Source organism: Oryx dammah, unplaced genomic scaffold (genome assembly GCF_014754425.2).
Source record: "Oryx dammah isolate SB20612 unplaced genomic scaffold, SCBI_Odam_1.1 HiC_scaffold_2, whole genome shotgun sequence".
Lineage (NCBI taxonomy): Eukaryota > Metazoa > Chordata > Mammalia > Artiodactyla > Bovidae > Oryx > Oryx dammah.
The window spans coordinates 194464900-194477559 of record NW_024070186.1 but is presented as its reverse complement, the minus strand read 5'-3'; the positions used below and the strand labels follow the sequence as shown (position 1 = coordinate 194477559).

Genomic DNA, 12660 nt, shown 5'->3' with positions numbered 1-12660 from the left:
ATCTACACAGAAACTCAATTTAACCTTCTAGGAAGGCTTGTGCATACAGTTGGAATGAGGACACTGGCATTTACACTACTCACGTGCCAGATCTCACATAGAGCATTATCCTGAGAAATCTGAAGTCACATACAAACGAGTGCCTTTACTTTCAGAGGTGTTTCCTATTCGTGCATCAAATTTATAGGACTTCCCTGGTGGTCCAGTGGCTAAGACTCCAGGCTTCAGTGCAGGGGGTAGAGGCTCAGTTCCTGGTTGGGGAACTAAGATCCCATGTGCCATGCAGTGTGGCCAAAATTTTTTAAAAACTTATCTCTGTATGCACACACATACAGAAAACAGCTTGGGAACAATGTGGATAGACTAATGGCAGCTAACTAGGCTAGAACTGTCACTAAAGTGTGACCTCGCTGGGGTGGAGGCGCTCATCTGCCCTCAAGGACGGCCTTGACGGGAGCCCTCGGGGTGTGGACAGCCTGGCCCGGGACCCACCTTTTGGTGCTATCGTGCTCCCCATACAGCCAGCCGTCCTTCTCCTCGGAGATGAGCAGCGTGATGACGTCTCCCTGCGCAAAGCCGAGCAAGGTCTGGTTAGCGCCGGCCGTGTGCGGAAAGATGGTTTTCACTTTCTGCTTTTTCACCATGTTCAGTCCGGAGGCCACGGAAACTGATCGCGGCAAATTGGGGTCAATGGAAGAACCTGTCGGAAGCGAGCAGGGCAGCAATGACTTTTCCAAGAAGGACGACTGGGCGAGTTCAAAGGCGCCGACCCCAGAAACCCGGCCACCCCATGTCACCGGCACACTCATTCCACTGAGACGCCAACTGGTTCTATCCCCACACTTCCACCTGTGGCTGGACAGACAGCAACAGACAGGGACGGGGCCTAAGCCTGGCCCGAGGCCTCTCGGAGGAGGAGCCCTGTGGCCGAAAGCTCTTCAGACCAAGAGGATAAAGCCGCGTGGCCCAGCCTCATCCGCATGGAGTCCCTCGGGACGGCCCATAGAGGCCAGTGCTCCACGCCACCCGGCCCGCGCCTCGCCCACCACAGCTCACGGAAGTGCTGTCAGGCACCAGCTCAGACCAAACCGCCCAGGGCCTGTGCCACAAGAGAGGAGGACGCTGGGGACAGCGTGGCTGCTCACCCGCGAGTGGGGCAGGACGTGCTGACCCCACCTCCCGTGTACCGCTGCCCCCTCACCCCCTAACCGCGTACCAATCTCCGCCCTTGGCGCCCAGGCAGAGCCGGGAACCAGATGAGCCCGAGAGGCGGCCCGGCTCCACAGCCTTCGCTGTGCTGTCACGTCTCAGCTCAAAAGCGGGCTGGTCTTTACTAGCCCACCCCAACGCCCGCAAAAAAAATGGGATGGAAACGTTTTTTTCCAGATGCCTTTTCTTCCACTCAAATTTTACTAGCCTACTATTTACTATAAAACTGCAGACTCTCTTTCTGCATCGTCCTCGGAAATTTTTGACACTACTCTGCTCTCTGCTTGACATGCCGTCTACTCTAATTATCAAGGTTGCACCGAATCCAGTGATTTTCATTTAACTTTTCCAACAAGAACCAAAAAATCATGTGAATGACCAGGCCGCACACTGTGCTGTATGCTTTCACCTTGTGTTATATATACAGAACTCATAGTCTTCAAAGGTGAGTGACTACAGTGTCATCTTTGCAGCTGACGTTCTGAAAGTCTCATCTCTTCCCCAACAGCTGCACGCACTGGACAGCCTATGGACACTCGCTAGCAGAGCCCTGTGTGACTGCCATGACCTTCTCCCTCAAGGGGCCTGTGAGACCCCCACACGCCCAGTGCCACCACAGTCTTGAGGTCCTGGACACCAAAGGCTCTGCAGGCAAGAGTGGAGCCTGGCTGAAGCCATCAGAAATGCCTGCAGACAAGATGTGTTCCTGGTTTATTCAGAGCACGTCAGCTGGGTTAAGAAACGTTAATAGTTAAAACTGAAGCCTCCAGAAAGCATGAGATGCTTTGTTCAGTCAGTTCAGTTGCTCAGTCGTGTCCAACTCTTTGCGACCCCATGAATCGCAGCACGCCAGGCCTCCCTGTCCGTCACCAACTCCCAGAGTCCACCCAAACTCACGTCCATCAAGTTGGTGATGCCATCCAGCCATCTCGTCCTCTGTTGTCCCCTTCTCCTCCTGTCCCCAATCCCTCCCAGCATCAGAGTCTTTTCTAATGAGTCAACTCTTTGCATGAGGTGGCCAAAGTACTGCAGTTTCAGCTTTAGCATCAGTCCTTCCAACGAAATCCCAGGGCTGATCTCCTTTAGAATGGACTGGTTGGATCTCCTTGCAGTCCAAGGGACTCTAAAGAGTCTTCTCCAACACCACAGTTTAAAAGCATCAATTCTTCGGCGCTCAGCCTTCTTCACAGTCCAACTCTCACATCCATACATGACCACTGGAAAAACCATAGCCTTGACTAGACGGACCTTGGTTGGCAAAGTAATGTCTCTGTTTTTTAATATGCTATCTAGGTTGGTCATAACTTTTCTTCCAAGGAGTAAGGGTCTTTTAATTTCATGGCTGCAGTCACCATCTGCAGTGATTTTGGAGCCCCCCCAAAATAAAGTCTGACACTGTTTCCACTGTTTCCCCCATCTACTTCCCATGAAGTGATGGGACCTAATGCCATGATCTTAGTTTTCTGAGCTTAAAGCTAACTTTTTCACTCTCCTCTTTCACTTTCATCAAGAGGCTTTTGAAAGTTCCTCTTCACTTTCTGCCATAAGGGTGGTGTCATCTGCATATCTGAGGTTATTGATATTTCTCCCGGCAATCTTGATTCCAGCTTGTGCTTCTTCTAGCCCAGCGTTTCTCATGATGTACTCTGCATAGAAGTTAAATAAGCAGGGTGACAATATACAGCCTTGACACACTCTTTTTCCTATTTGGAATCAGTCTGTTGTTCCATGCCCAGTTCTAACTGTTGCTTCCTGGCCTGCATACAGGTTTCTCAAGAGGCAGGTCAGGTGGTCTGGTATGCCCATCTCTTTCAGAATTTTCCACAGTTTATTGTGATCCACACAGTCAAAGGCTTTGGCATAGTCAATAAAGCAGAAATAGATGTTTTTCTGGAACTCTCTTGCTTTTTCCATGATACAGCAAATGATCTCTGGTTACTCTGCCTTTTCTAAAACCAGCTTGAACATCTGGAAGTTCATGGTTCATGTATTGCTGAAGCCTGGCTTGGAGAATTTTGACATGCTCTGTTAGAGATGATGAAAAACACTGAGTATAATTCAATAGAAGCCTACTGGTGAGACTAGGAACCACAACTGTGATACGTGAATTTCTGTCATCTGTTTCATCGTTTCATTGGAAAGAGGAGATTTTATCTCAGCTGCCAGTGGATATGGAACACAGCATGAGGCTCTGTTTTATTGCATGGGTTGAAAATGTGACACGTTTGAATAGCATGTTTACTCTATGCAAACATCCATCAGCATACAGAAGTCGTATCTGTTGACACAACATGTCTTAACAGTTTTAGAATCAACCTGGACCCTGTCTGGAGGTGTGAGTTCCCCTGAGCCAGCGTGGAGCCGGTGCTACCACACACACGTATTTACTTCTAGCTCACGATGTGTGTGCTAAGTTGCTTCAGTCACAGCCGACTCTTTGTGACTCTACGGATGTAGATCTCAAGGCACACTTACCTAAATATTTAAGAAATTTAAAGGTATTTTAAAGGAAATTCAACTAAACAGCTCACCTGTTAAATTATTTTTTCTTTCTGAGTTCTGTGCGACTGTGGCTGGGTTCTTAAACAGATCGATCAAAGGGCTGGTCAAGGCTCTGGCTGAAGGAGCCGCGGGGATCTTTGGTGGGTATTTAGAAAGGCTGTCACAATCTTGCCCAACCTGTAAAAAATTCTTTATTAGTATAATCCGAGTATAACACAGCAATGGCATTAGAGATCGAGCCCCAGGGCTGTTTTGCATTACATGCGTTAAATTCCATTTTCTTCCCCAAATTCTCTTGTTTGCAGGGCAATGCCCCATTTTTAATTAGGTTAAGAATACCCCCTTCTTTTGTCTATTTATTTATTTATTTAGGCTGCCCCATGCATCTTAGTTCCCTGACCAGGGAGTGGACCCTCGGCCCCTGCAGCGGAAGTGCAGTGTCTTACCCACTGGGCCCCCAGGGAAGTACCCTGCTTTTTAAAGCAGTTACTCCCCATTTCCCCAGCCCTTGAACAGCACTCATCTACTTTCTGTCTCTGGGGGTTTCGAGGCTCCCTTTTAAATGCTGCTTGGCTCGAGGCTTCTCCATTTAAAAGTATTTCCCACAGAATTTTGAGTGCATTAGTCCATTACTTTCTGACACCTAGTTTTCTAAAAAGAAGTCTGATTTCAGTGGGATTCTCTTTTCTTTGTAATAAGTAATCCATTTTCCCCTCCCTGAAAGTTTTCAGAATCCTCTGTCGCTAACATTCTGCTGCTTGATGAGGTTCTGGCCTTTGTGATCCAGCCAGGATCACCCTGCCTGCTGTGTTACAGGCCAGACTGTCAAGGGCATCTCTGTAGGGACAGCGGTTGGCGCTGGGCGCGGGAGAAGTGGCAGGCAACAGCGTGTGTCTGGGGACAGGCCCGGCCTTGGGGAGGGAGAGGGACCATGTCTGGTGTTTGCGCTGCTGGAAGGGTGAAGTCACAGTGAGAAAAGGTAGGCCCTGGAAGTGATACGGGTGGCCCGTGATTTCCACTGACAAAGGCAGCCTTGCTCTGTTGTGCAAATCTGGCTGAAATCTTGAGGTGACGACCAGCTCTTACCATGCTGCTTCTCTCGATCATGGGTGAAGGCAGGGGCGTTCCGGACATCGGGGTGGAGACTGGGGTCTTAATTTCTTCAATCATATTCATGATTTTCTCTGGCACTTTGGTGACATCACCACAGGTTTCTTGCCACCGAGGCAGTTTGGAATTGATCAGTTCTGCAGACTATAAATTCAAGAGAAACGAAACCAAAGACAGACAAGCATGTACTGTTAGAAGGACTGACACAGATAGTAACTGTCACTACTCAGACTCCTGGCTCACCACCGAAGTGCGGGAGCGAGGAGTTAAATTCAGGCAGTAGCTGAAGCAGCTGTGAGGCTCTGCTGTGTCTTATTTGCTGAGGAGCACGCAGGCTCCTGTTGTAAAGGGATTTCCCATCTCCTTCAGTGTGGGTAGAGTTCAGGCTAATACAAGGATTGATGATGGTTCAGAAGTTCAGAACTAAGACGGAAGGTGGAGCAATCTGTGTTAACCCCCATGTTTCTCAGGGGCCCGAGAACTGCCGACCCCTGTGTCTTCCTCCCACCCCTTCCATGAGAAGTGCCTCTGATGGAGCAAGAGGACCAGGAGTGGACTTAACCCCAGAGAAAGAGGCCTGGCGCCCTGGAGGGGTGACTCAGATCTGTCCTGAGAAGGTGCTCTACGGGACGAGGGGACCAGAGGCAGAGCATGGTGGTTCTCTGGGGTCAGCGCAGTGCTGAGTGGAAGTCCTGACCACAGGCTGGCAGGGGCCTCGGGCAGGCAGCAGCTGGGCGGCCGAGACTCAGGAAGACGGCACTGAGACCACCCAGCCCCAGAGGCAGAGGTGTCTGTCCTGCCTCCCACACCCTGGCTCTTCCTCTGACTAGACTCCCGGATTCCTGGGAGCGCTTATGAGACCCCACTTTCTAGGCAGCAATTTAGTTGGAAAAGGGAAATAGAGCACCTTTTGTGAAACTATTTTTATAACAATTGTACTGTTTTCATCTAGACTCTGTGTTCATCAGGCGTGGTCTGGGGGTGCCGATATGAATCCTAAACCCTGCCTCTCTCCCCACCCCTGTTCCTTGCCTGTGGCCTGGACACGCCAGGGACCAATGGCCTTGGCTGCTGTGTCCAAGGAGCCACTGAAAGCGCTGGGGCCAGGGAAGGCACCAGAGAGACTTCTGGTAGAGAAAGAAGGGAATCTGGCTTGCATCACGCGGACAAACATAACTGGGACCCAAGGTGCAGTGTGCGGGAGACTCTGTCAACTGCCAGAGCTCTCTGGAAATAGACCAAGTTGCTCCATCGCTGGGGAAGGTGGGGTTCATCACAGAGAGCTTCAAGGTTGCTTCCGGCCCCCACCGGCGGACACCCTCACCATGGAAACAATGACGAAGCTACTGTAGAAGTGCTGGGGACAAGTGTCGTCATTGAATGCAGCAGGTTTGTTTTCTTTTCTGTGACAATTGGAGACCTTGGGTATTTAGATTTGGTAGCTGAATATTCCTTCAAGTTTATGGAGTATGTAACCTATGCATGCATACAAGGCCAGGTTCCCCCCAAAAGGAAGCAGCCCTATAATTCAAGCTTTTAGAACGCTTCTCACATGATGGAGTGCTCTCTAAATTACTTCATCGTGAATAACAGTGAATATTTGACCTCAGTCACTGCTAGTTTTGGTTGCTTACAGAAGCCCAATAGAGTCCATAGTTTTATATATTAAAAAAAAAAAAAGAGGGAAGGAAATTAGGACATAGTTGTGATGACTCCTGGAAGGGTAACCTCAAACTGTGCGTGCTGAAGGAGGGCGACAGGGCTAGTTACGGGGCTGATGGCGCCAGGAACACACGCACCCTGAGGAGAGTGAAGGGCCCCTGTCCAGCTGTCCTCAAGCTGGGACGGGGTCTGTGGCCTAGGGCAGGATTTCCAGCAACACCATCTTCGTGGGCCCCCTGGTGAGCCTCTCAGACCACCCAGGTGGGGTGCGGGCTGGCGGGACTCACCCCGTGGTTCTGGTGAAGACACTGACGCTGAAGATGCATCAGGGAAAGTCTGAGAGAGGCTGGGTCATGGGTGAGAAAAGGGGAAAAGTGCCACTTCTCAGCCACTGATTAAATATGAATGTGTTACTAAATTCAACATGATAAGCAAACATTTGACCATTTCATCTACATTTCTAAAAGCTTACTCATTCAAGTTGGTCAAAAATGATTTCCTTAGAATTCTTTCCTTGGCAAAATGAGCCCCTTGCTTTATACGGGGGCACCTACAGAAGGCGAGGCGCGTCGAGGGCGTTTCAATGTGAGGGAAGCATTTGCTCTCGCGCCCACCTGCACGTGGTAATGGTGTATCTGACTCGAAAAGCTGCAGTGCTTGTCGACCAGGAAGCAGAAGCGCCTCTTCTCTTCAAGCAGGGCTTCTTTGCAGCCATCTGCAATAAATTTCTGGATTTCATTCTGGCGAGAAGTAATGGTTTCTACATACTAGGAAAATAAATAATAATTATACAAGTATGACATGAGGAACCAAACAGCTACCCAGCCTGACACTTATCTCCTGCTATCTTTACAGCTGATTATTTTGATGATGGAGTGAATGCTGAGGGCAGATAAACATTAGACAGACCAACAAAGCCCTAATCTGATCTGAGCACATATCAACATTCTCATTAAGGTCCCTGATCCATGCCTGGAGAGAGGTTGCCAAAGTCCCTACATTCCACTTGGCAATTTGCATAAAATATTACTTTTACTCCAGGGACAGGATCATGTTTCATTGGAAAATAATGGGTTTTGGAACCAGAAAGTTCAAGATCAAATCACATTTACAAGTGCCAACCATGTGAGTTAACCAAAGCCTCACTTTTCCCATCTGTAAAATGGGGACACAATGCTTATCACTCTCCCGAAGTCAGGAGAAAACACCAGTGCTCTTGACTAATTATTCTTAACTCTGGGGAACTCTGCGGCCTTCAGCTCCCACCAAGTCAAAATGTTTATTTTTGACTTTCACCAGCAGCACATCTGATGGATAAAGTATAGGCTGACTGAGATGAGCATGCCTCCCATTAACTGTATAAACCATCCGCCCCAAAATAAAGTAACACAATGCTGAAAAGTTTACCTCAATCTCTTTGCATTCATATTTGAATGGATTTCGTCCTCCTTGACTTTTCCTTCTTATCTTCTTCAATTCAGCTTGCGATTTCTCCAGAGAATCTAATCTATGCCTGTGTTCTGCTTGGTATCTTTTGAGAGTCGCCTGTAAGGTAAACGTTGCACCTGTTTTACTGAAGCACCAGGCAAACTGGCAGGTAGCTACTCTGGCTGTGTTTTAACGGGGTATTGCGGCCTTCTTATTCGCTGCCGCCGCCAACTCAACCATGGGGAAGCTCTCCTTAGGCTCAGCCATCAGGCGAGCATAGCCTCCCTGAAAACTAGGCTCCCCGCCCCAGGCACCCTCCACCCAAGACTGCTGCTGCTAAGTCACTTCAGTCGTGTCCGACTCTGTGCGACCCCAGAGACGGCAGCCCACCAGGCTCGCCCGTCCCTGGGATTCTCCAGGCAAGAACACTGGAGTGGGTTGCCATTTCCTTCTCCAGCGCATGAAAGTGAAAAATGAAAGTGAAGTCGTTCAGTCGTATCCGACTCTTAGCGACCCCATGGACTGCAGCATAACAGGCTCCTCTGTCCATGGGATTTTCCAGGCAAGAGGACTGGAGTGGGGTGCCACTGCCTTCTCCCAAGGCAGGTGAAGCAAAATCTGGTACTCACATGCATATATTTTACATCAAGCTCTGTCTTCTTCTCCAGCTCATAGATAATCTCCTTATGGAATTTTTTGAACTGTGAACACAAGTGAAAAATTGAGACCAGGTTTGAGACTTGAAGCAAAATAAAATAAGTATATTTGGTAAATAGAAAAACTGTTCACATACATTTTCATCAAGACTCTCGTTGAGTTTCTTGTGGATACTCGAAATCTCTATGAGAACATGGCCTGTGAACAAAATCAGGGGTGTTAGGACAAAAAGCCACTGTGTGGTGTGTTGTAAAGATACAAGGGGAAGTAAACTGGTGGATGAAGTCTAGTCCGCAGCTGCTCCCAGGGCAGGTGGGCACCAGGCCCCAGGGCACTGGGAACACGGCTATGGCCCAACAGGAGGGGTGGACACCCGATGGACACAGCTCACAACAACACAACACTCCACAACACCCGCCGGCTCTGTCTTCAAACTCCCCTCGTCCTCTTGCTATTTACCCATTTCCTAAGCTGAATCCTACTTATCCGGTTTAATTGTTAAATTCTCTTACAAAAGATTATCTTGGTCATTATAGTAACTAATTATAGGAACAAATGACTCATTTTTGATCTAATCCCGTAATCTGATTATTTGTCAGGCATAAAAGATAACGGTTATTTTCTTTTTCTTATATTAGTTCTGCTATCGCTCTAGGAAATCTAAAAAAAAAAAAAAAAACACCAAAAAACTGGGAAACCACAGCAGGGACCTTGTTCTGTCTCCTGGGGCTACACATTCCAGGACAAAGGAGTTGTTGCTCCAAAAAGCAGCTAGACGCTCCAGGCACATCTCTTGCAGTGTGTGGCAGAGTGCTGCCTCCCGGCTTCTAGAAGGGAACAAGAGCCTCCCTCTGCCGACGGAGGTCTCTACAGGAACCAGATGGGTCTGATATCCAAGAACTGGGAACAACAGCGTCACCTGGACCACCACCAAGTCATACCAACCACACAACGTGCTGGGAGAACCATCCTTCAGTTCAGTGGGCAGGTGAAAAGGAGCTCTTTGGGCAAAACTGAGCGGCTGTTGAGGAGGCAGAATGAAGAGGGTGACTGCAGCAGCAGCGGGGAAAGACGCAAAGGCTGCGGACTGGACTCAGGCTTCGGCGAGCACCTCTGTGCGAAGGACTCTACCATGCCCAGCTCTGGGGACACCTGAGAACACCTGACTCCAGGAGGGCCAGCCCAGGCTCTTCCCTCATCTTCAGACTCAAAATTCAGCCCGTCCTGGACACGCCCACCTGCCATCCTGTCGGGCACCTCATATTCAGCATGCCTACCAGTGCATTCACCATCTTCTCTAACCCCAGCTCCGGGCAGCCAGCCGGCCAGTCCTAGGGACTGACGCCCCGCCCATGTGTCACACTCATGGACAAAGACTCACTCCCTGGTGCCATCGCTTGGGCCAGCTTGGGGTGGAACCACGCCCTGATTCATCCTATTTCCTTGGGTGACGAACGTGCCAGCCCTTTCCTGCCCAGCAGAGGCAGCCCGTGGGGATGACATGGGACGTCTGTGTTCACTAGATGACCCGCTCCAGCAGAGGTTGGGGAGTCTCCCCAGACGCCCTGCCCCACACGTGTCAACCTGCCAGCTGGACCTCAGAGGAGCTGCCCTCCTCTTTCTAGCTCTCGTTTCTCATGACTCCCAGCCCGTTCTCTTCTGGATCTTCTTCCTCCCAGGTGCCAGGGGGCTCTCCAATTCTACATGTAAAATGTCACTCCCTCCCATGGTGTCCCAGATAAACCAACTCCTCAGCCTGAAGCCCACCATGAATGGTGTTGCTGAAAATGACCATGGTGGGTGGTGGGGACAGAGAATCTCCTGGAAAGATATAACCGGGTTAATAAGTTAGAGGTACGGAAGCCCCTAGGCACCATGTGATTCCAGGAACTGCTCGCTGGATAATCATGAGAGTGAGGGCCCCCACCAGGGTATCGAGGCACCCATGTACATCTTCAGTGATCCTGACTCCATTTATCCTGTGATTCAGTTCTCCTAAAGCTCAACATGAAACAAATACACAAACCAGAGCTCTTCACAAAGGAAGCCTTTATCTGACCAAGAATATAATTACATTAATGTCATTTCATGTATTGAAATAATGAGGTGAAATATTAATAAACTTCACGTCTATTTTAAACCCATAAATAACTCCCGGTTGGAGATGAATAATAAACAACAACAAAAACCAATTATTTGAAAAGCAAGCACTCTATTCCGAGCAAATCAGATCTACATAAAATAATTTTGCTTAAATCAGTCAGAATGATTCAGGCTAGGAGGAAAGTGTTCAAAATTTTTTTTTCATGTTGTCAAGAACTTTATTTCTACAATCTTTTATTTATTTATTTATTTTTAAATTTCTACAATCTTATATAACATCGACCTCCAAGATACATGCTGCCATAAGTCTGGACTTGTGAGAACACCAGCACCGCTGAAGCGGGTGCTCGGCCTGACCTGAGAGCCCCGGCCGCCCGCGCCCCCTCCCCACTGCAGAGCCTGATGGAAGGGCCCAGTGAAACAGACCATTCACTCTGTGGGCAGGAACGGAACGCCTAACCCTACCCCTGCTAAGTCCCTCACTGTTGGTGGAATTTAAATGCCGACCTCAGAGCAGCAACTTCTGAGTCCTCAGGCATAAAAAGGATTAAAAAACATCTTTCCTGTGATTATGCAAGCTGCCCAGAGTATCTTGGAACAGAAAATGAAAACAGCCTTTATGTTCAATCTACAGAAGTTTACTCTTAATAAAGCTAGTGTTACTTTATGTCTGAGATGTGGAATCACACACGTTTTACTCTTAGCTCCGTAAACTACTTTTTCATAAATTACATTTTGGAAGAAAAAAACTGTTTTGAAAAAAGAAAGAGCAGTTGAGAAAGCATAGCCTAGAATCCAGTGGAGCAGAACTAAGTAAACGCCCAAACAGGAATCTACGTGTTGGTCCCAGGAACTACAGCGCCGTATGTACAGGATCAATCATTTCCTTTTTGTCCCTTTTAGGTTTTGAGTCAATATTTTGGGAAGAAACTCAAAGTAAGTAATGTGACCCAGTCTGAATAAATTATATTCTTAAATGGCAGTATTAAAGGAATTGAAATATATACCTGTTTTTCAAAATCATGACATTGAGACAACTAAAAAGTCAATGTCTTCCATCAATTTTTTCTCTAAAATTCATACAAATAATGGCTATTGGTGGTATCACTCTAATTCTAGGAACCATGAACAGATCTAACATTTTGGACAATACTGTATGAAGATACACATGTTTAGCCAATAGGCAGTATGGACTTAATTTTGAAAAGTATTATCTGTATGAACACAAGGTTTTCATCTGAAACGTGGATTAGTCATGGCACTATTAATATATTTTCAACTAGATAATTATTCATCAGTTCATGGTGTAAGTTTAGAGGAGCCAGAGGGAAACTACTGGCAGACTTCGGGGACTCAGAACATGTAGGCATAAGTGTTAGTTCTCGTTTATATTTGATCATGGATACACACAACATCTGTTATTTCTGGAGAGTGCAGAGCAATGACTGAGTCACACGCTATTTCCTCCACATGACTTCAAGTGGAATCAGACAGTAAAATGACAAGGTGGAAGCCAACCCATGATGGGCCTAAAGTTATACCGTATGAATTAAAGGAAAAGTGATTAAAAAAAAAGTTACTGTAAAAAGGCTATACTTTTCCTGAGAGTTTTCCAAATAGCTAATGTGATGCAGAAAAAATACAATGAAAGTAAAAGCAAACTATACACAGGTGGGAGATGTTAAAAAACAAACAAACAGATACGCACTTAGGGTTATCAACACCGAGGCAGCACAGAGCCCATCATTAAGTAACCAGCAACGGGCAACCCAATCTGCCAGCATCTCAGAACATCTCTCAGCACTGTCCACCCAAGTCCCTGGGTGCAGGTGGATGGAGGGGCTCCTCTCTCGTCAGTATGGAAATTGTGCAAATGAACAAAATGCAGACAGGCACGACGCCAAAGGAGTGAGCGGGTGGTAACCAGAACACGCTCTTCACAGGCTTGGGTGGGTGTGATTCTGTCCTGAGCACTGAAGAGAAATGCTG

At 47.8% G+C, this 12660-nt stretch overlaps 1 protein-coding gene across 1 annotated transcript in view; it reads right to left on the bottom strand.

The window, feature by feature from the left end:
- The window catches only part of BAIAP2L1 (BAR/IMD domain containing adaptor protein 2 like 1), a 77353-nt gene that overhangs the window by 10471 nt on the left and 54222 nt on the right, over positions 1 to 12660 (bottom strand). The window contains exons 4-10 of the mRNA XM_040230872.1: positions 8705 to 8766; positions 8541 to 8612; positions 7891 to 8028; positions 7098 to 7250; positions 4798 to 4965; positions 3741 to 3888; positions 493 to 700 (exon numbers count right to left, since the gene is read on the bottom strand). Of these exons, the coding sequence (XP_040086806.1) occupies positions 493 to 700; positions 3741 to 3888; positions 4798 to 4965; positions 7098 to 7250; positions 7891 to 8028; positions 8541 to 8612; positions 8705 to 8766 (949 nt within the window). The remainder of the gene's footprint in view (positions 1 to 492; positions 701 to 3740; positions 3889 to 4797; positions 4966 to 7097; positions 7251 to 7890; positions 8029 to 8540; positions 8613 to 8704; positions 8767 to 12660) is intronic.